A 23412-nucleotide genomic window follows, 5' to 3' on the forward strand; every position below is an offset into this window, starting at 1 on the left:
CCTAGAGTGTGGAAGGATGAATCTCATTGCTAACAAACCAATTATACTTTGCTATCTTTATTCAGAAATTGTGGTGGCTATGCAGTCAGAGAAGAATACACAGACAAGTACTTATGCCACCCTCAGGAGAACATGTAGCTTGCATTCTCTGTTCCATTTTTGCCTTCCACCAGTGCCAAGAATGGCATGGACAAGCAAAGCCAATGTGAAGAATTTATAAAAGCAACAAACACTCATGTAGGAACTCAAAAGCATTATTTCTTTATTTAATAAAGTTTTCTATTTCCAATATAATAATTTTATACTATTATACAAAGTTGCTAAAAAATATACCTTTTATACAGTTTTAGAGCGCAAACTCAGGCCCCCAAGCATGCTAGGCAAATGTTCTACTGAGCCATATACTCAAAATATACAAAATTTTTGAAAGAGGAAAAAAATTGACCAACTTTATCTTTTTTTAATTTATTTATTTATTATGTATACAGAAGAGGGTACCAGATCTCATTATAAATGGATGTAAGCCACCATGTGGGTGCTGGGAATCGAACTCAGGACCTATGGAAGAGCAGTCAGTGCTCTTAACCTCTGAGCCATCTCTCTAGCCCCCAAGCAACCCTTATCTTATACCAAAATAAATTATGAGCAAACCAAAAGCAAAGGCAAAGGTGAAACCCTATAGTATTGAAATTTTTTAAAGAGGATTAGTAGTAGTAGTTATAAAATGGTAAAGGTTTTTCTTATATACAAAATCCAGAATCACAAAAAAAAGGATACTTTTGGCTTAAAAATAAAAATATTTGGGGATGGGATGCATCTCAGCTGGTAGAGTGCCTACCTAGCATGTGATTTCCCAGTAACACATAACACTGGGCATGGTGGTACATGCCTGTATCACCAGAGGGCAGAATAATCAGAAGTTCAAGATCATCCTTAGAAATACACAGTAAGCATGAGGCCAGCCTGGGCTATAAGAGATCCTATTTCAAAATAAACAAACAAAAACAGAAGCAGGGCCAACGAGACAGCTCAGTAGGTAAAAGCACTTATTGCCAAACCTGACCACCTCAGATTAATCCTCAGAACTTAGTCCTCTGACTTCTATATCTGCGCACATGGGTACACACACACATACACAAAGCATATACTTACCATTTCAACACTCAAGAGCAGAAACTGGGGAATCGCTACAAGTTCCAGACAAGCCTGGTCTACTTAGCTCTTTCCAGGCCAGTTAGGACCACATAGCAAGACCTTCCCTCAAATTTTCTCCAAAATTTAAAATATAAATAAATAAAATTAGGAGCTAGAGAGATGGCTCACTGGTTAAGAATACTTGCTGCAGTCGGGTGGCAGTGGCACACTCCTTTAATCCCAACACTCAAGAAGCAGAGCCAGGGGGATCTCTGTGAGTTTGAGGCCAGCCTGGTCTACACAGAGAGATCCAGGACAGGAACCAAAACTATAGAGAAACCCTATCTGGAAAAAGCAAAAAAAAAAAAAAAAAAAGAGAATATTTACTGCTCTTACAGAGGACCCTTGTTCATTCCAGTATCCATATGGTGGTTCACAACTACCTGTAACTCCAGTTCCAGGGGCCCCAATGCCCTCTTCTGACCTTTATAAGCACTGCATAAGCATGGTACACTTGAATACAAGCAAGTGAAAGACATTTACACACACAACAAAAATGTAAAAAATCTGTCTCTTTGTTTTGTTTTGTTCTGAGACAGGGTCTCACTATGTAGCCTTGGCTGGCCTTGAACTCATAGAGATCCACCTTCTTCAGTCTCCCAAGTGCTGGGATTAAAGGCATGTATCATCATATTCTGTCCCAAAATAAATAAATAAAATTAAAATCTTGTGTTGGTTAGATCATCCAGCCAGTAAATGCACTTGCTATGCAAGCTTGATGACCTGAGTTCAATCTCCAGAACCCATGTAAAAGTGTGAGGGAAAATCAACTACTCAAAGTTGCTCTCTGAGTTCTACAAACACAATAAATTAAAAACAAACAACAACAAAAAAAATCCTTTTAGCACAGGGCAAAAAACACTATGAGCAACTTTTTAAAAGAGAGAACACATGAATAGTTGGAGGACAGTCTACCAAGGTCCAAGACCAGAGCCATGAGAAACCTGTGAAGAGACTGCTTTGAATTCCTAAGAAACACAAATGAGGACTATGTTGAGAACTGAGATGGTCAGTAGTAGAGTGCTTACCTAGTGTTATCAAAGGCCTGGGTTCAATCTCCAGTACTGGGAGAAAAAAAAAGATGAGTGAGAAACCAAAGATGAAGTATCTACCACCAAGATATTTGTGGGAAAAGTTGATGGGGTGATAATACAGGTGTGAAACAGCAGCACTCCAGCATAGCTAGAAAACCGCAAGAGGGCACACGTCATGGTTTAGATATAAGGTAGCTCACACAAAAGGTTTGTGTTGAAGGCTTAGTTCCCAATAGAGCAGTATTCAGAGCTGGAGCTTTTGGGGAAGTGACTGGATCATAAAGGCTCTGACTTTTCAATGAACTAATCACTTGATGGATGATAATATGATGATATTGAGAGATGGTAGAAAGTAAAAGATGGAGTCTAATTAAAGGAAGTAGATCATTGGGAGTGTGGTCTAGAAGGGCGTACCTTGTCCCTGGCTCTTCCTTTCATTTTCTCTCTCCTAGCTGTCATAAGATGAGAATTTTTGCCTTGTCATCTCCATTCACCACAACTTTCTACCTCACCATGGCCTGAAAATAATGAAGCCAACTACCATGCTCTGAAACCACTTTACCAACAGGTAAATGGGAGTTAAATAAAAAAATACAGCCAGGTGGTGATGGCGTACATCTTTAATCCCAGCACTCTGGGAGGCAGAGCCAGGCAGATCTCTGTGAATTCGAGGCCAGCATGGGCTACCACATGAGTTCCAGGAAAGGCACAAAGCTATACAGAGAAACCCTGTCTCGAAAAACCAAAAAAAAAAAAAAAGAAAAAAAAGAAACTTGGAATCTGCTTTTTGGGTTTTTTTTTTGGTTTTTTTGTTTTTGTTTTTGGTTTTTTTGTTTTTGTTTTTGTTTTTGTTTTTCAAAACAGGGCTTCTTTGTGTAGTCCTGGCTGTTGTACTGGAACTCATTCTGTAGACCAGGCTGGCCTTGAAATCACAGAGATCCGCCTGCTTCTGCCTCCCAAGTGCCGGGATTAAAGGCGTGCACCACCACCACTCGGCTATCTGTACAGATTTTTAAGGTAAACCTCCTGGCTTGGAATCTGCCTTTTGAGACATTAAGAATGACTCTGAACCAGCCATGGTGGTGAATACCATTAGTCTTAGCATTCAGGAGGCAGAGGCAGGCCTGATCATCATAGAAAGTTCTAGGCCAGCCAGGACCATTTAAAGCAGTGGTTCTCAACCTTCCTAATGCTGAGATCCTTTAATATAATTCCTCATGTTGTGGTGACCTCCAACCACAAAATTATTTTCATTGCTATTTCATTACTGTAATTTTACTACTTTTATGAATTGTAACTATCTGATATACAGGATATCTGATAATGCAACCCCTGTGAAAGGGTCAATCAACCCCAAAAGGGGTCATGACCCACAGGTTGAGAGTCTCTGATTCAGAGAGACCCTGCCCCAAAAACAACAACAAAGAATGACTCTGATATGAATAGTAATATTAAATGGGAACACCTGGACTCCAAAAAGTCTGCAGGAACTTGGAAAGGAAGCTATCCTCCTCAGCCAGAACTTTGGACAAAGCAGAGGGCAATGACAGAACCAGAATGCACACCCTGTCCAAAACACATTCTTCCAAGGAAGGAAGTCAGGAGTGGGGAAGAGACCTGAAACCCCTAGCTGTGCCATTAGCAGAGACTACAGCTCCTGACTTACAAGGACATTAGCAAACCAAGGGCCAGCATTCAATGTAGACAGTTGAGGAAATCAAAGTGAAGACTGAGGGGAAGTATCTCCATGGATGTAGTACAGTCCCTCAGCAGCACAACCTGTAAAAACTATGTCTCCAATCTCAGCAAAGATGCTAACAAATTGGCATTTCTATTCATGTCACATAAAAAAAGTATACTTTCCCTAAACATATGAACTCCTGGCTTTCTATTGAAAGCTGCTTTCTTCTCTGCAGTAGGCAGACTTTGCCACAGAATGGTGGTGAACAGGAATAATTCTGTCAGGCTTTCTGAGTAAAGAATACTCCCCAGGTCTTCCCAAATCAGGAAGGAAATCATTTCCCACAAAGAAATTAACTAGCCTCTCCTTCACTTTTTTTTTTCCCCCACACATTAAGAGTTAAGTCTCAGGGCTGGAGAGATGGCTCAATGGTTAAAAGTACTGACTGTTCTTCCAAGGGACTCAAGTTCAATTCCCAGCACCCACATGGCAGTTCACAACTGTCTATAATTCCAATTCCAGGGGACCCGACATCCATTGCAAAACACAATGGACATAAAATAAAAATAAATTAATTATTAAAAAAGAGTTAAGTCTCAATTTCCAATTAGCAGGATAATGGAAACTGTTCCCTATCAAAAATGGAAAGTTCTCCAACCTTCAGGATAGATCTACTTTAGGGGCTATATGGGCTCTTCCAAAGGAGGAATTCACAGCCTTTCCTGTTCTGCAGAAAGGACTGACCACTGGGGCAACATGCTAGCACCCTGGTACTAAGGCCACAGATGGAAGAGTCTTTCTGATCCTTCATAGTTTTCCCATCAAATGAGTCATTTATTATTCTCCCACTTAACTCAGGCAAACTTTGATCAGCTTACTAATGGGATGGAGAAGAGTCTATAGTTCCCAACTCTGCTATTAGAACCTTCCACTATGAAGACACACTCAGGTAGGTACCTTGATGGTGACAGTCAAATGAAGAACCTGTGTTCTAGGTATAGAGAGGCCACACAAAGGAAACTCAACATACCAAGAAAGCAAAAAGCACTGGTTATCTAGTCCATTATGTTCTGTGATGGTCTGTCATATAATTTCTGTAGCTAAGACAGTAATGATAGTAGAGTGGAACTGCATTTTCTCCCTAAATAGTATAGAACCAGGACTGGAGAGATGGCCGGTGGTTAAGAGCACTGGATGTTCTTCCAGAGGACCTGGGTTCAATTCTCAGCACCCACATAGCAGCTTACACCTGTCTGTAACTCCAGTCCCAGGAGATCTGACACCCTCACACCAATGCAAATGAAATAAAATTTTAAAAAAATTTAAAAAAAAATAGTACAGAACCATCAGCAGAGGCTTGAACAAAAGGGGACACTGCAACTACTGGGCCTCATGGCAGAAGAAAGAAATCTGTCTCTAGGCAATTTAGAAGGTGGAAACCTGATTAATGTTTGAATCTCATGAGGTATCTTAGGCAAAAATGTAGAACTTATAGAGAGTACAGGGACTGAACGATTTCATATCTCCAACTGTCAAAGCTTTAGGGCACCAAAACAGTGTGTGCCTATGAGGACTTCTACTTTGCTTTCCAAGATTCAAGGCAGTACCTGGCCAAAAGCTCCAACAACCTTCAGGACCTAACCAGAAAAGCAGACAGATGCCCACCTAAAAGAATTCATCACGTGGCCTTGAAACAGGTCTGCTCCCCTGGCTCTCCCCTCTGTATGCTAAGTACACAGAGAGGAAGTGTGCAAGCAAATTTTATGTCAACTTGACAGAACCAAGAGCTATTTGGGAAGAAGAATATATTCAATTAAGAAAATATTCCCTGTGTGAAAGCCTGTGGTACATTTTCTTTATTGGTAAATTATGTGGGAGGGCCCAGCTCACTGTAGGCAGTGCTACCCCTAAACTGGTAGTCCTAGATGCTATAAAAGAAGGCAGGCTGAACAAGCCATGAGGAAGCAAACCAGTAAGCCTCACTTTTCCATGGCCTCTACATCAGTTCCTGACTCCAGGTTTCTACCTTGAGTTCCTGCCTTGATTTCTCTCTGGATGATGAACTATAATGTAGAACATGAAATAAAACCCTTCCTCCTAGCTGGGTGGTAGTAGCATGCACCTTTAATCCCAGCACTCGGGAGGCAGAGGCAGGCAGATTTCTGTGAGTTCAAGGCCACCCTGGTCTACAGAGATAGTTCCAGGACAGCCAGGGCTGTTTTATAGAGAAACCCTATCTCAGAAAAAAAACAAACAACAACAACAACAAAAAAAAACCCCACTCCTCCCCATGTTGGCTTTGGTTATGGTGTTTCATCACAGCAATAAAACTTTAAGACAGGGAGTAATTTTGTTTTTAATTCTCAGGTTTATGATCAAAAGGCATTTAAATTTACCTATGAAATCAAGACTTGAGGCCTGGTGCCATAGCTGGACATGATGTTGAGGGACCTTTGGGGTGTGGAGGAATGAACTGTCAAGGAGATAATGTCAGATTGTAGAGGCAGCCATGGTATCTTTGTAAATATTGGATATCAAGTGTCCCACTAAAATGTTAATGTGTTGGGGATGGCTTAACTGGTAATACTATTTTGGGAGGTGGGAACTACACGAAAAAAGTAGGTCACTGGAGGAAAGTCCTTGGGAATATTTTGTCCCTGGTCCCTTCCTGTCTCCCTACCTTGCCTTCATGTTTCCCTTTCTCACCCTCTTATCTCCCATGAGGCAAACTGCGTCTTCCTCTACATATTCCCACCACCTTGATGTACTCACTGAACCCTCTGAAAACCATGAGCCAAAGTACATCCTTCCTCGATTGAGCTGTTTATGTCAGGTATTTTGTCACTGTAACAATAAAACTAATGATCTACAACTTTTCTGATCCTGAAGTAGTCTTGGTCCACCCAGGTGGGACTAAGAGCTAGTGCATGGTTATATAATTTGCTCTAGTTGTTGGGAAATGAGAACACACAAGGCATGAGATCATCAAGGAAAGTCCAGGCCAACTAGTTGGAAGATTTAGAGAGGCTGGCAGACATAGGGATGCCCTCACTACAGCTATCAAAATAGCCTGTCAATGAGACATGACTGAAGCCATCTTGACCAGCCAACCCAATACAACACATGACAGTGTCAAACAAGCAGGCTAATGTTGTAGAATATTATTTTAAGATGTGTTACATTTGTTTATGTTGTGGGCCATTTGTTTAATGATGCAAAGATGTGTTGCATTCTTTTATGTTGCATTTGTTTAACTCTGTGAAGCTGTGTTACTGTGCCTGTCTAAAACACCTGATGGTCTAATAAAGAGCTGAATGGCCAATAGTGAGGCAGGAGAAAGGCAGGGCTGGGAAGCAAAGAGAATAAATAGAGGGAGAAATCTGGGAGGAAGAGATCAAGGAGCAAGAGAACAAGGAGAGGAGGATGCCAGGGGCCAGCTACCCAGCCAGCCAGCCAGCCAGCCAGCCACGGAGTAAGAGTGAAAGTAAGATATACAGAAGTAAGAATAGGAAAAAGCCCAGAGGCAAAAGGTAGATGGGGACAATTAGTTAAGAAAAGCTGGCCATGCCAGGCGGTGGTGGCACATGCCTTTAATCTGAGCACTTGGGAGGCAGAGACAGGTGGATCTCTGTGAGCCAGCCTGGTCTACAGAGTAAGTTCCAGGACAGGCTCCAAAGGTACAGAGAAACTCTGTCTTGAAAAACCAAAAAAAAAAAAAAAGAAAAAAAAAGTGAAAGAAAAGCTGGCTAGAAACAAGCCAAGCTAAAAAGGCTAGGCATTAGCCAGGCAGTGGTAGTGCACACCTTTAATCCCAGCACTTGGGAGGCAGAAGCAGGCAGATTTCTGTGAGTTCGAGGCCAGCCTGGCTACAGAGTGAGTTCCAGGAAAGGCACAAAGTTACACAGAGAAACCCTGTCTCGAAGGCTGGGCATTCATAAATAAGAATAAGATTGTGTATGTTTATTTGGGAGCTGGGTGGCAGGCTCCGTAAAGAGTGAAAACAACCAACTACAGCCTAAATCATAAAGCTAGAGCCAAATGAAAGAATTAGAAGAAATAATAAAAATTTACATATTAAACCCCTGAATTTTGAGATGGTTTCTCTCCCTTCCTCTCTTGTTCACGTCTTCCCCACTACTACATAGCCTTCACTGGCCTGGAACTCATGACTCTTCTACCTTAGTCTCCTGAGCAATAGGATTGTAGGCGTGAGCCACCACATCTAGCATGTGGTAGTTTCTTACTCAGCAAAAGAAACTAACATACTAGTAAACAAGGCAAACAAAGAACTGACCAATTATACTCTTGCTAATTCTCACTACTGTTAAACAATTATTTTAAGTCCTTGGTATATGCAGACTCTTGGCATCCTAGGAAAGCTGCTCAGTGTTGATACAGCAAAGGTGACCTCCAGAAATCACCTTTCTAATGAAGACAAAAGTAGCAAATGTGGACACCCAGATGCTACAGAACTATGCTGGCCTAGTTATGCTGGGGCTATCATATCTAGGATAGCCCCAGAAGTTGATCTCTCTTACAAGATGGCAAAATTCCCACAAAGGATAACTCTAAACCCACAACTACATGAAAATAGCCAAGAAGACAGTAATACCCAGCTATGTGTGGTGATGTCTGCTTTCCATTAGTCAGGAGGTGAGACAAGAGGATCCCCTTTCATTCCAGGCTATAGTGGGCTACATAGTGAATTCCAGGATAGATTACAGAATGAGACCCTGTCAAAAGAAAGAGATTGGGGGAGGGGATGTAATATTGAAGGGTCTTTGACGTGGGACTATTTATCACAGGTTATCCCAAATCTAAGGGAAAAGGTGGGTATGGCTTTTGGATAAGGTCAATGGCTTTTGGATATGGCTTTATGAAAAGGTCTATGGGAGGTGTCAGAAAATACAGTATACCTAAAATACATTCACAGGAAACATCTAATCCAAGTATCAAGACACTGATGTGAATCAAGGAGAATCAGTAAGCTGGGTGTGGCAGCACTTTAATTCCAGCACATGGGAGGCAGAGGCAAGTAGATCGCTATGAGTTTGAGGCCAACCTGGTTTACACAGTGAGTTCCAGAACAGTCAGGGCTATATAAAGAAACTGTCTCAAAAAGGTGGTGGTGGCACACACCTTTAATCCCAGCACTCGGGAGGCAGAGGCAGGTGGATCTCTGTTAGTTCTAAGATAGCCAGGGCTACAAAGAGAAACCATGTCTGGAAAAACCAAACCAAACCAACAAAAAAAAAGAAAAGAAAGAAAAGGAGACTCAGTGGAAAATGCTATTGGAGGTCCTACTTTACTAAGGTCTTGTACTATGTCCACAAAGCAGGAAGGATCATACATAATTCAACTCAGAACCACCCAAAGCCAGCCCTGCACAGCTAGGCATACCAGCTTCAATTTTTTCCCTGAGGAGGAAGGCAATGTCAGACCTCCCAAACAGAGCCCAGATTCCTACTCTGTAGCTGACAGCAAGGCATGCATATGAAAAGACACAGTCTCCTTAATAGAGAGGGCCGCAAGGATTGGTCTACAAACTTTTTCTTAAAAATTCACTGTCAACATGTTGTTAGTGAGCCAAAAGCTCACCTAGGCTCCAGGAAAAGTCAAGTTCAGTATGACAATACTACACACAAGATGCACCAAAGAGAGGCCAAAAGTCCAGAGACCAAGTCTCTCAGGGGAGAAAGAACAAAAAGTCCCACAGCCCCTGACTGCTGCCCTCCTCCTATACAAGAGGCAAAAGAAAGACAAGAGTTTGGTTAAGTATGACTTTTTAACCAACTCTCAGTTCTGACCTCTAGAACAGGAGATGATAAAGAAAATATTCAGCTCTCATTGTTTCATTGATCAAGAGATATCATCAAGAGATTTAGAACCACACTGCAATGATGAGCTGAAACATCACCCTAGAGCCTCTGTGATCCTCTTTCTTGACACACTTTGTACTTCACCTGGGTCCAGTCTTAGAATCTTGATGCTCATCCCTACACCTGGCATGCCAAGCTGTGCCACCGTAACATGGCAGGACCAAGGTTTAGTTCTTACCCATGAGGAGCCAGATTTGTTGTTACAAGCACTGTCTTCACTTCCTCCACACCACTGCCATCAACTGCAGTGTCTGGAGTTGTCACAACCACCACCTCTTCCATGTGGACGCTCACATCTGGGGTTGCCATGGCTTAGTGGAAGAAGATGCCTGAGGTAAGCAGTGTCACTCCTCCAGGGTCTCAAATCCTAGAGCAAACAAAGCAGGGCACAGGTTATAGGGTAGTTTCCATACTGCAACAACAGAATAGTTGAGGGCTGAGGTGTAGCTTAATAGAGCACTGTCGAGTATGTGCAAGGCCCTGGGTTACATCTCCAGCACCGAAAAAAAAAATTGCTAACATAGTACATAGCAATTGATGGTCTTCAATATCACCTAAGACTCTCCTCCAAGTCCCCACCTACTGTTCTCTGTCAAGAAATGGCAGTAATGCAGGAGCCCTCTGGGGCCCTGGATTGGTAGGTGCCATGGATAAACGCAATCTTTCCTCCTAAATAGATGGGTCACACTCCTCCACTCAATCCATGTGAACATGGAAGCTCAGAGGCAGCAAGCAGCAGGATATGGAAGGAATACAGACTCTGGGTGATTTTCCTGAAGGAAGGCTTCCAAATTACTACTTTTCCCTCTGTATCTCCTGGCTGAACTCAAAAGTGGTCTGAGCTCAAGTATAGATAGGAAGCACCTGACCTTAGGAAATCCATATGACACAGAAAGGGGGAAATGTCCTGTTTTTAGTAGTAGTAGTAGTAGTAGTAGTAGTAGTAGTAGTAGTAGTAGTAGTAGTTTCTGTCTTTGCTGGCCCTGCCCTAGGCAAACTCAAGCTCTAACTCTATGATGGTGGTAGTAGCTTCAAAAGCACAAAATTGGGTTGGGGATTTAGCTCAATGGTAGAGCGCTTGCCTAGCAAGTGCAAGGCCCTGGGTTCGGTCCTCAGTTCTGCAAAAAAAAATTTAGAAGGAATGTCTTCCTCACTAGACGACTGTGTCTCAAGAGCCTGGAGATTGTATTGTCTCATACCCCAAGCTCTATGCCAGGCCCGGGATGGACCCAGTCATGAAATGTTGGGGCAAGCACAGCATGGACTTCCAACCAGAGGACAAAAAAGAGGCCCTAAAGTTAGGAGTTGGAATGGGACATGGTATAGACAAGAAGTACATACAGACAGGCCTATACATAGCTACACAAGAATGTGTGGGCTATCCTGAGATGTTGTATGTATGGACCTAAGCCTACATGGCAAAACTAATGGCTTTGAGTACTGACCTACAGGGCAGACTGCTGTAATAGTTAATGTTAACTTTCAACTTGATAGACTCTATAATCACCTGAGAGATTAGCCTCTGTCCATGCCTAATGGGGGATTATCTTGATTACCTTAATTGATATTAGAAGACCCATCTTAATTATAGATGGGACTACTCCCTGGGCAGGGAATCCTGTACTATATAAGTAGAGAAAGGAAGCTAAGAAGCACACATGCATTCATTGTGTCTTCCTTGTGACTAGCCACTTCAGGCTCCTGCTGTGTGAACTGAAATAAATCCTTTCTCCCTTAAATTGTGCTTTTTTTTTTTTTTGGTTTTTCAAGACAGGGTTTCCCTGTGTAGCTTTGCGCCTTTCCTGGAACTCGCTTTGTAGACCAGGCTGGCCTTGAACTCACAGAGATCCGCCTGCCTCTGCCTCCCGAGTTCTGGGATTAAAGGCGTGCGCCCTCCCGGTAAATTGTGCTTTTGTTAGGATATTTTATCACAGTAACAACAGCAACAGAAAACTAAGACAATCACACTTAGGCTTCAGACTGGGCTATGGACAGTATTCACAGGGTGGGTGTCAGGATCATTGCAGAGACTCTAAAAATGGACCTGAGCACAATATGGCGGAGTAAAGTTACTCCTTGGCTAGGTGTGGTGGCACACACCTGTAATACCAGATTTCAGCAGCTAAGCAAAAAGGATCCCAAGATAGAGGTCAGAATGGATTACAGAGTGAGATCCTGTCTCACTCAGGACTGACCAGATGGCTCAGGGAGTAAAAGCACCTTTTGCCAACATTGACAACCTAAATTTGATCCTGGAGAGCCATCTATGGAGGAGAGAACTGATACAAGTTATCTTCTGATGCCCACACATGCATTATAAAATGTATGTGCATGTGTACACACACACATGCAAGCACACACTCTAAATAAATAAATAGATGCAATTTTTAGAAAGTTTAAAGTAAACCACTTGGCCTGACCAACTAGGTCCAGCCCCTACTTCAGGAAAAGTTTCCTCACTCTGTGAGACTGAACAATACAATAACATTAAAAGTATACATGTGTAATTCAAAACTGATTGACAGTTGGGTGTATAAAGCCAGCACTCAGGAGGCAGAGGTAGGTGGATCTCTCTAAGTCCGAGGCCAGCCTTTTCTACAGAGCAAGTTCCAGGATAGCCAGGACTACATAGAGAAACTCTATCTCAAAAAAAACCTAAATAAATAAATAAATAAACTGCTTAATATACAAAAAGCTAAGAAACCCTGGTTACTCCCAGGGGAAAAATAATCAAGAAACACTTATTCCTATAGTCAACAGACTTGTAGACAACTAAGTGTACCACCCTCCAAGATAGTAAGCCAAATATGCCTGAGAAGAGGTCTGGGCACCAAACAGAAGTTACCACCAATCAAAAGTCTGAGAATAAAAAATAAACAGGACTGTAGATACTTGAGTGTAGAATGCTTACTTAGCATGCTCAGGGCCCAGGGTTCAATCTTAAAATGTGTGTGTGTGTGTGTGTGTGTGTGTGTGTGTGTGTGTGTGTGTGTGTAAAATAAAAGATCAATAAAAAATAAATACAAAATAAAACAACACTGGATGGGCTCCATGGTAACATGGAGACAACAGAAGAAGGAGACAGGGAACATAAGACAGAGCCTCAGAAATTATCCAATCTGAGCATCAGGGAACAGGCTGGAAAGCAGGCTGAACTGAACTTCACAAAGGTACAGCAAAAAACAATGAGTGTCACTGGAGTCCTACAGCAGAGAGAGAAAAGCTTTAAGCTGAAAAAAAAAATTTTTAAGATACACTTGCTGAACATAGCCAGACATGGTTGTGCATATTTGCACACTAGTAACCTCAGCACTCAGGAGGAAGAGGCAAGAGGGTTGCCCCATAATTCAAGGCCAACTGAGTGACATATCAAAATCTTGCTTCGAAGAAAAAAGAAAAAAAATTGCAAAATGTTCTCCAAATTTAATGACAAACATGCATACCCTAGAAGCTTGGCAAACCTCCAGCAGGCATATCCCAGTCAGAATCAAGCTGGAAAAAAAAATGAAAAATCTCCAAAAATCAGGCAAAAGCTATGCTTTACCATATGTTAACTGGAGTTCTCACAGGAAACCACAGGGACTACAAAGTAAAGAACAATTTTTTATTTTATTTTATTTTATTTAGGTCCTGGAGTGCTGTGGAATAATCCTTCTGTACATTGTGAATATGTATTACTCTCACTGGTTAATAAAGAACTGACTGGCCTATAGCTGGACAGGAAGAGACTGGGTGGGAGAGCCAGACTAGGAAAGAAGAAGGACCGGCCAGGCGGTGGTGGTGCATGCCTTTAATCCCAGCACTTGGAAGGCAGAGGCACATCAGCCTGGTCTACAGAGCAAGTCCCAGGACAGGCTCCAAAGCTACACAGAGAACCCCTGTCTGGGGGGGCAGCGGGGGGGTGGGGGGGGGTGGGGGGGGAGGATGTATTTGTTTTTATTTTAGGTTTGTATTTTGCTTGCAAGTATATATATGCATCATATGGGTACCTGGTGCTCACAGAGGCCAAAAGAGGGCATCAGAACCTCAGGAACTCGAATTACAAATGGTCATGAGCTACAATGTGGTTGCTGGGAGCCCAACCCAGGTCTTTGGAAAAGCAGCAAGTGCTCTTAACCACTGAGCCATCTTAATCATCTCTCCAGCTCCTTGTTTTTATTTTTTGAGACAATGTCTCACCAAGTAGGCCAAACTGCCTTTGAACTTGCAATTTTCCTACCTCAGCTTTCAGAGTTGCTGAGCCAGTGCTACCAGATACTACAAAGAATAATATTTTTAGTGTGCTCAAGAAAACATCTGGAGCCGGGCGGTGGTGGTGCATGCCTTTAATCCCAGCACTTGGGAGGCAGAGGCAGGCAGATCTTTGTGAGTTCGAGGCCAGCCTGGGCTACAGAGCGAAAGGCGCAAAGCTACACAGAGAAACCCTGTCTCAAAAAACCAAAAAAAAGAAAGAAAGAAAAGAAAATATCTGATCTCTGTGAGTTTGAGGCTAGCCAAGACTACACAGAGACTTAGCCAACCAATTTTGATGGCTTACATCTGTAATCCCAACATTCTTAACACTAAGGCTAAAGCAAGGGGATCACCATGAGATCTAGGTCAGCCTGAGCTATAAAAATAAGATCCTGTCTCAAAAAGAAAAATAGGAAAAAGGAAGGAAGGACTGATGGGTGGGTTGGCTATCTACCCAAGTATGTATAACAGGGTCAGCCAGGGGCTCAGCAGGTAAAGGCACCTGCCTCCAAACTGGTGACCTGAGATGGATACCTATGACCTATATGGTAGAAGGGAAGAACTGACTTCCTCCAAGTTGTCCTCTGACTTCAACACAGGTATTGAGGGACACACACACATACACATTTGAAAAATAAGCAAACAAATAAATATGAATAACAAGGGCCAGAGATTATAAAGTACTTGCCTAGAATGCACAAGCCCCTGGATTCAGTCCCCAGCACCTTATAAATCAGGTATGGTAGTAGCACATGCCTGTAATCATGGCATTTAGGAGGTAGAGAAAGGCAAAAAGATCAAAAGTTTAAGGAAATCTTCGGCTACATAGGGCATTCAAGGCCAGCCTATGTTACACAAGACCCTGTCCCAAAAAGGAAAAAAAAAAAAAAAAAGCATAATAATCTGGCTCTAATAATGGTAAGTACCTGCCATCCAAGCTAAAGTAGGACTGCTTGAGCCCAGGAATGTGAAAAGAACCTGGGCAACAGAAAGAGACCTGGTTTCAGGGAAAACAAAACAAAATTATACTTGTATTATAGCTGAAACAAAAAATTCTAACACTGTCTGGTATGCAAATAAATATATGAGAACTACTACTGAAAGGGTGTGGAACAGCTGGGCGTGGTGGCACAGGCCTTAAACCCCAGCAATTGGGAGGCAGAGGTAGGCAGATCTCTAAGTTTGAGGCCAGTCTGGTCTACAAAGTGAATTCCAGGACAAGGACAGCTAGGGCTGTTATACAGAGAAACCCTGTCTCAAAAACCTTAAAAAGAAAGAAAAGAAAAGAAAAAGAAAAAGGTGGGAACTATTACCAAAAGTGCTACGAGCTGCAGGAATGTAGTAAAAATTCCACTGACTATGGTAAAGCTACACCTGGAAGAATTAAGGAATTCTTCCAGAGAAAAAGCCAAATCTCAGGGAGTATTTAGTGTTATTCGGCTTTTAATATATCAGCTGTTTCCTGTTATGAATTTCTTGTGTGCTCTCATACCTTCCCCAAGAAAGTCTAACAGTGTATTTTTATCTGACATACTTTTCTAGCATCCAAAGCCAAAGGCAGACAGGACAGAGCATTTCAGACCAACCGCTGAGTCCCCTAAATTAAGGTAAACACCCTTATGGAGATACCGCCTATCTCCTAGGCCTAGGAGACAGGCAAAGTTAGGTGCATAGCTTTGTTTCTTGTGCAAATTAGTCTCAGATCCCCTTTCTTATAGAGGCTTAGTGGTATTTATACTAACATTATAGACTCCTAATATTTTACCTAACCTCTTCTAGGAATGTAGTTTGAGCACATAAATTCCCTTTTTCTGATATATTAACCAATTTTAGCTCTTAGTTGACCTCCTCCCTTAACCACTCCCCTTTTGGGTTGTAAAAGAAAGCCTGACAGTCACTGCCTGAGGAAACTCTTATCTGCCTTTATGACCCTGTAAGAATTCAAACCTGGTGACCTTGCCTTAGCCAGAGCATTGCTATTGCATGGGTATATAATTGTAAACCTCAGAGACTTGAAGGACTAGATAGGATGAGAACTAGAAGGATGAGATGGAAGATGAGGAAAAGCCAGAGGGGGAAGAACTAGGTGGGTAAGAACGAGATGAGAAAGACCAAGATGGGGCAGAACTAAGATGAAAGAATTAAGATAGCATTTAGAGGGAACAGCAGAAAGAGGTAGAAAGAATCAGGCAAGAAAGAAGCTAATTATGACAGCAGAAAAGAAGCTGTGTAGAGAGAGAACTGACTCAGAAGAATAAAGTGTATGGACTAAAGAGATTCGTGTGCATAGATTTATTAGTGAACCCCTGAGATTAATCTGCCGCTGGTAGTGTCTTTTCTGGAACTCTGGGTAAAGGCTATCGAGGGGCTGGACCCAAATAGCTTTAGTTACAAAAAGGTGGGGAAGGGTTCTGTATAGTAATCTTTTTGCTATTCCCTACAATGGTACCATATTCTTTTAGGGAAAGCTAGGGCTAAAAAGCATAAAACAAACAAAAATACATATTACTCAGTAAAAGAAGCCATACACTGTAGGATTTTCCTCTCTGACATTAGGGAAAAGGTAAACTATGAAAAAAATAGTTCTGGAGTGGGGAGGTGGGGGTTGGGGTGATGATGAACAGTGGAATACAGACTCTCTTGGGTATTGAAGTTATTTTACACAATACTATAAGGGTGGACCATGTAGTCATGTGTCATCAGAATTAGGGTTAGGTTCTACAAGAAACCTACTATAAACTGTGGGCTCTGAATGATATGTCAGTATAGGCTTATCAGCCTCTGCAGAGATTCTGTGGACTTTCCCAGTGAGAGAAGCTGGGGAAAGGAGAGAAGCATATGGGAATTGTTACTGTGACAAACTTCTTGTTGCTATGATACAGTTCATAGTGGTAAGGAAGTCAAGGCCACAGGAGCATGAGGCAGCTGGTCACACTGCATTTGAGTCAGGAAGTAGAGAAAAATGGTGGTGCTCTAATCCCTTTCTCCTTTTCATTTAGTGTAAGTCATCAACCCATGAAATACCCATAGTTAGAGTGGTTCTTCCCACCTCAACCTAAGCTAAATACTCCCTTCAGAGGTTTGTTTCTTCAGTGATTCTAGATCCTGTAAAGTTGATGATATTAAACACCACAGGGAATTTTATGCTTTCCTCTCAAATTTGCCATAAAGCCTACACTACCTTAAAATTAAGCTACTGACTAGTTTTAAATGTGTGTGTGTGTGTGTGTGTGTGTGTGTGTGTGTGTGAGAGAGAGAGAGAGAGAGAGAGAGAGAGAGAGAAATGAATGGAGAATACAATGTAGTAAAAAACACAGGACACAGACTGAAAAAAAAATTTACAAATCTTGATTCTAATAAAGAATTTGCAACTAGAATATATAAAGAACAAAAAGAAAACAAACTACCCAATTTCAAGAATGAGTAACGGATTGGAATAAACATGTTTTCATGAAGACACAAGGATGGGAAATAAATATATAGAAAAATTCAATATGGGCTAGAAATGAAACTCTAGGTGGAGCCTGTGAAAAGTCCTGAGTTCCATCTTAGCACAGCATAAAACTGGGCGTGGTGGGAAGTGGAGGCAAAAAGATCAGAAGAAACAGAAACTCAAGGTCATTGAAACCGAAAAAGCAAGTTCCAGGGCAGCCTAGGACACAGGAGATCCTGTCTTTTTTTGGGGGGGTGGGGGTGGGGGTGGGGGTTGTATTTTGAGACAAGGTTTCTCTTCTGTTTTAGCTCTGGCTGTCCTGGAACTCATTCTGTACAGGGCTGAACTCCAACTCACAGAGATCCACCTGCCTCTGCCTCCTGAGTGCTGGGATTAAAGGCATGAGCCACCACAACCAGCTCAGAATTTTTTTTAATTATTTATGTGCTTATTATTTGTGAAATTACATGCTTGTGTCACAGAGCATGGACGTCAGAGAACAACTTGGTGAGATAATTTTCTCTTCCCACTTTGAGGGTCCTGGGGAATCAAACTCACATTGTCAGGTTTAACAGTAAGAGCCCTTGCCTGATGATCCCTGGCCTCAGAATTTTCTTTCTAAAATAGGGTCTCACTATTTAGACTTTGCTGATCTGGATGGAACTCACTATGTAGACCAAGCTGGCCTTGAACTCTCAGAGATCTGCCTCTCTCTGCTTCTCCAGTTAAAGGATTAAAGGTGTGTGAGTTATCATGCCTAGATCAGAACTTGATTTTTATCATAATAATTGTTAATGACTAGCACTCACCAAGCAGCAAGTATGTCCAAGGACAGAAGCAGTTCTCAGACTCCACCTCCACAACCACACTCCAGCCTCTACAATTAAGCCTTTGGTGATAGAACCATCTAACCAAACAGCCAGTCACAACACATCCCCTTACAGAGCTCAAATTCTTTGTTAAATTATATATCCAACCCTTATATTCCCAGCACTTTTTTTTTTTAGAGAGAGAAGATCTTGTTATGTTACTCAAATTAGCCTCAAATCTGTGACCCTTCTGCCTCAGCCTTCTGAGTGCTGGAATTACTGATGTGCACCACCACTACCACTGCACCTGGCTGCAATCCTCAGCACTTGAAGGCTCTTTAGAACTTCTGCTGGGGAGAGAAATGCAGAGTTTTCAGATTCCCCTGGTTTATTTCCTCCCTGCAAACATTCCAATCAATGATCTTGGTTCTGGGTAGGACCTGGGTCTCTGGAGGATTTCCAAGGGCCAAAGGGAAGTAAAGGTTAGGACTTCTGGGCTACCAAACACCAACAACATCTAGTCCCTGTAGTACCCTTGACCCAAAGATCCAAAGAACCAGGAAATGTAGGCTGACTAAAAGCAAAGTTTGTGGCAAGGAAACATTCACAAAGAAAAAGAAGCAAGAAGAAACAAGGGGCCACTTTCCAAAATAATCACAAGCTGGTTAAAAAAGCCCCACATAGAGGATCTGGTTGAGTTAGAGTAAGAAGGAAAATCATTCAAAGCCAAATCCACAAGGAAACACATTGATTTTCCTACAGAGAATACACTGAACATGTGTAGAATGCATCGTTTTGTTTGGGGGAGAGCAGAGAATACAAATGCAGGAGCATGGGTGCCACATTGCTTGTGCATAGGTCAGAGGTGTTGGCCTCAACTTCCACTTTGTTTCAAAACAGGATCTTTTTGTTTTTCACAGCTTCATATTCTAGGCTAGCTAGCCTGTGAGCTTCTCAGGATTCTCCTGGATCCATTTCCTGGTGCCCTGTAATGGGCTAGGATTACAGACACTCCTGCTACATGTCCAGATTTTATGTGAGTTCTGGGGATTTGAACCTATGTTCTCACACTTGCAAAGTAAGCACTTTTACCCACTGAGGCATTTCCTCAGCCCCAACAGAATATATCTAAGTACAGGATACTAACAATTAGAAACCATGGATAAGGCAGTACTTCTCTTTCTTGATTAAAAAGGTATAGAAAATGAGCAATGGAGAGAAAAACAAAACTAAAAAGAACAAGAGAAGGAAAAAGAAGTACTAAAAACAGAAAAAATATTTTCAAAATTCATTGTCAGAGTACTCGTGAAGCCCTGAATGAGGCCATAAGTTCCATCCCAAACACTGAGAAAAAATTTCAGAACATCTTTAAGTATAATCTTTTTACTATCACTCCAATATAAACTGGAAGCTATCCAACAGAACGAGGAACATTAAGTCAAGGTAGGGGGCTCACATGTGAACTTTTTCCAGCTATGAAAGAGTTTCTGGAAATCCCCATCCCCAGGTTAGGCCAATCCAGGTCGGCAAAGACAATCTTCAAATGCTCCTCAGGTAGAAAAGCTACATGCAATCCATGTACATTGGCAGACTTCCTATTTCTTTTTTTTTCTCTTTGTTTTTTTTTAAGATTTATTTATTTATTATGTATGCAACATTCTGCCTCCATGTAACCTTGCAAGCCAGAAGAGGGCACCAGATCTCATTATAGATGGCTTTGAACCACCATGTGGTTGCTGGGAATTGAACTCAGGACCTCTGGAAGAACAGTCAGTGCTCTTAACCTCTGAGCCATCTCTCCAGCCCAGACTTCCTATTTCTGAAACAAAGTTTTTCACTAATGTAGTGTTTGAGAGCTAGTCTTCAAAGCAAAGACCTTTAAACAAGCCTCAACAAACATTTAAAATTTTTTTTCTTTTGTTGTTTGTTTTTTGAGACAGGGGTTCTCTGTGTAGCTTTCCTTGGCTGTCCTAAACTAGCTCTGTAGACCAGGATGGCCTCGAACTCACAGAGATCCACCTGCATCTGCCTCCCAAGTGCTGGGATTTTAAAGTGTGTGCCACCACCATTAGGTTTTAAATTTCACTTTAAAAAAGTATTGCATTGAGAGGCTGGAGAGATGGCTCAATGGTTAAGAGCACTGGCTGCTCTCCCAGAGGACCCAGGTTCAATTCCCAACACCCACATGGCTGCTCACAACTGTCTGTAACTCCAATTCCAGAGGATCCGACACCCTCATAGACATGAACGCAAGCAAAACACCAATGCACATAAAAATAAACAAATAAATAATTCACTTAAAAATTCCATCTAAAAAATATTGCACTGAATAGGACATGGTGACACACACCTATAATCCCAGCACTCAGGAGGCAAGTCTCAAGTCAGCCAAATCTACATAGTAGCATGATCCTATCAGAAAACAATATATATAATATATTCTATAATTCCAGCACTTGGCTGAGGCAAGAGGAATGATGATATGGCTATAACAAGACATTAAGACCATCCTGGAGCTGGGCACAGTGGTGCATGTCATTAATTCCAGCATTCAGAAGGCAGAGGCAGCCAGCCTGGTCTACATAGTGAGTTGCAGGACAGCCAGGACACAGAAAGACCCTGTCTCTCAGCCGGGTGGTGGTGGCGCATGCTTTTAATCCCAGCACTCGGGAGGCAGAGGCAAGTGGATCTCTGTGAGTTCGAGGCCAGCCTGGTCTACAAAGTGAGTTCCAGGAAAGGTGCAAAGCTACACAGAGAAACCCTGTCTTGAAAAACCAAAAAAAAAAAAAAAAAAAAAAAAAGACCCTGTCTCAAAATAAATAAATAAAAGATCCTAGATCAGTTCCAGGCCAGTACTAGGTTCTTTGTTGGTTTGTCTGAGACAGGGTTTCTCTGTATAGCCCTGGCTGTCTTGGTACTGGATCTGTAAACCAAGCTGGCCTTGAACTCAAGATCCACCTGCTGCAGCCTCCCAGCTAGAAAGGCAGTAAGGGAGAAGGGAAGGAAAAGGGAGGAATGGAGTGAGGGAGCGGACCAGTAAACTTCACCATATGGCAGGCCCAATCCATGTGAGTTTGTCTCCTAGCACTGAAGGGACACCTAAATATCCTCCCTTTCCAGGTGAGTCATAAAGAGAGTCTATGTGGTGGTGGTGCACGCCTTTAAACCAGCACTTGGGAGGCAGAGGCAGGCAGAGTTTGAGGCCAGACTGGTTTACAAATGGAGTTCCCGCACAGGCAGGGCAACACAGAGAAAATATCTCTCTCTCTCTCTCTCTCTCTCTCTCTCACACACACACACACACACACACACACACACACACACACACACACAGACGTATTTGTTGTTTGCATTCTACATAAGTCCAAATGCTATGTACGTATATGTGTACTCCAGGATGTCTTCCCAAAAAGTTTTGCATACTTTCTATGAAAAAATAAGCTAAGCAGGCAGTCGTTCATTTAATTTTAACTTAGTAAGAATAATGTGATTGAAACTGTTGTATTTGAAATGTCTGCAAGAGAACCGGTTCGGCAAAAAAGTTATCAACTAAATAGTAGCTAAAGATGTACCCAATTATGGCTAAAAATGGGCCAAACTGATTAGGTTCCCACCGATAAGATTCAATTCCTACCGAGGAGTTCTTATCAATATAGTTTCCACTGACCACATAGTTCTACAAATGGGTCCCAATGCAGTTCCCACCAACAGGTCCACAGTGACATGGTTCCACTGACGATGAGTCCCTTACAATTATGCTCACGGGTCTCTGTGTATTCTGTTCCGAGTCAAGGGTCCATCAATAAAGGTCCCATCAAAGGGTCTACACCGGTACGAATTCCCACCCATGAGTCGTTCCTCAGTCTTTCCACCCTCCCTCGGGGACCCGATCCATTTGGCGCCCACCGAAGGATCCCAAGCAACACCACTCCCGCCTACCCCACACCCCACTGTCCCTTTCCGCCTTGGCTTTCACTGGTGATCCGACCCTGCCTCCGGCGAAGCCAAGATGGACGCCGGAAGCACAGCCGCCTCCGCGAGCCCTCTCGCCAGGCGCCCGCGCCCGCCCGCCCGCCTGACGCCGCCGCGCCTGACGCCGCCGCCGCCCTCGCGCGCCCGCCGCCCCTCCCCCGACCTCCCCTCCCCCCGCCGTAACGTCCTGACGCTCCGCAGGGACCCCTGACTGGACGGCGGCGCGTGAGCGGCGCGAGAAGCTTCGCCGCGGGGGTGCGCGGGCACGCCGAAGCCGCTTACCTGGGCCCACACCGGCCTGCTCTGGCGCCCGGCTGTGACGGGTGCGGCGGCGGGTGGTGGCGGTGGCGGCCGCAGGCTTCGCTCCTTGTTGGGGATTCGGCGGCGGCGGCGGCGGCGGCGGCGGCGCGGGCGCGCGCTTCCTAGTGACGCAGACACCAAGGCCGCGCACGCACGGGTCGGGCGGGCTTGGAGACTTATTTTTCGCCCGGCGCGGAAGTGAACAGTGTGGTGAGATAGTACCCGAAGGGCCCTGGCGCGCGTGCGTTTGTGCCTTGCCTCTGTGCTCCGTGGTTAGGTGTTCCGTGGCTCCAGTCCAGGTTGGTGTTTGGTTTGTAGTCCGCGTGTCGTCTCCACTAGGGAGCCGCGACCGACACGTCCGTAGAATTGGAGTGCGACGACTGAGTGTGGGCGTTCTTATCCATTTCGGGCAGAATCGTGTTTTCTTGTTTGAAATTGAAGGCTTTGCGAATTTGCTTTTTGAAATTGAAGGCTTTGCGAATTTGCTTTCGCAACCTGCTCATTGAGGAGCGGTGTTTTCTTGCGGTTGACCAACCGACATTGCAGTGGATAGTCCAAACGGGGACTTCTATGTAGACCAGGCTTACTTGGAACTCTTTGAGATCTGCCTGCCTTCCGAGTTCTGAGATTAAAGGCGTGTGTTATCTTGCCTGGCCCATTCTAAATTTTTAAATGAAAGTTAATAAAAGTTAAATGTCTGACCGAGAGGTGGTGGCGCACGCCTTTAATCCCAGCACTCGGGAGACAGAGGCAGAGGCAGGTGGATCTTTGTGAGTTCGAGGCCAGCCTGGTCTACAGAGCGAGATCCAGGAAAGGCGCAAAGCTACACAGAGAAACCCTGTCTCGAAAAACCAAAAAAAAAAAAAAAAAAAAAAAA

General features: G+C 43.2%; 1 protein-coding gene across 3 annotated transcripts in view; it reads right to left on the minus strand.

The window, feature by feature from the left end:
* Window positions 1-22643, minus strand: part of Gmeb2 (glucocorticoid modulatory element binding protein 2) — a 42134-nt gene extending 19491 nt beyond the window's left edge. The window contains exons 1-2 of one of the 3 annotated variants that reach the window (XM_052722547.1): window positions 22518-22643; window positions 9967-10155 (exon numbers count right to left, since the gene is read on the minus strand). In XM_052722547.1, coding sequence (XP_052578507.1) covers window positions 9967-10097 — 131 coding nt within the window. In that variant the 5' untranslated portion in view covers window positions 10098-10155; window positions 22518-22643. Of the gene's footprint in view, window positions 1-2222; window positions 2259-9966; window positions 10156-22014; window positions 22136-22517 lie in introns of those variants that run through there. The other 2 variants (XM_052722548.1, XM_052722549.1) reach the window with 2 other exon arrangements.
* Between the last annotated feature and the right edge of the window lie 769 nt (window positions 22644-23412).

The sequence above is a fragment of the Peromyscus californicus genome, unplaced genomic scaffold (genome assembly GCF_007827085.1).
Source record: "Peromyscus californicus insignis strain IS unplaced genomic scaffold, ASM782708v3 Scaffold_7__1_contigs__length_154581171, whole genome shotgun sequence".
Classification (NCBI taxonomy): domain Eukaryota; kingdom Metazoa; phylum Chordata; class Mammalia; order Rodentia; family Cricetidae; genus Peromyscus; species Peromyscus californicus.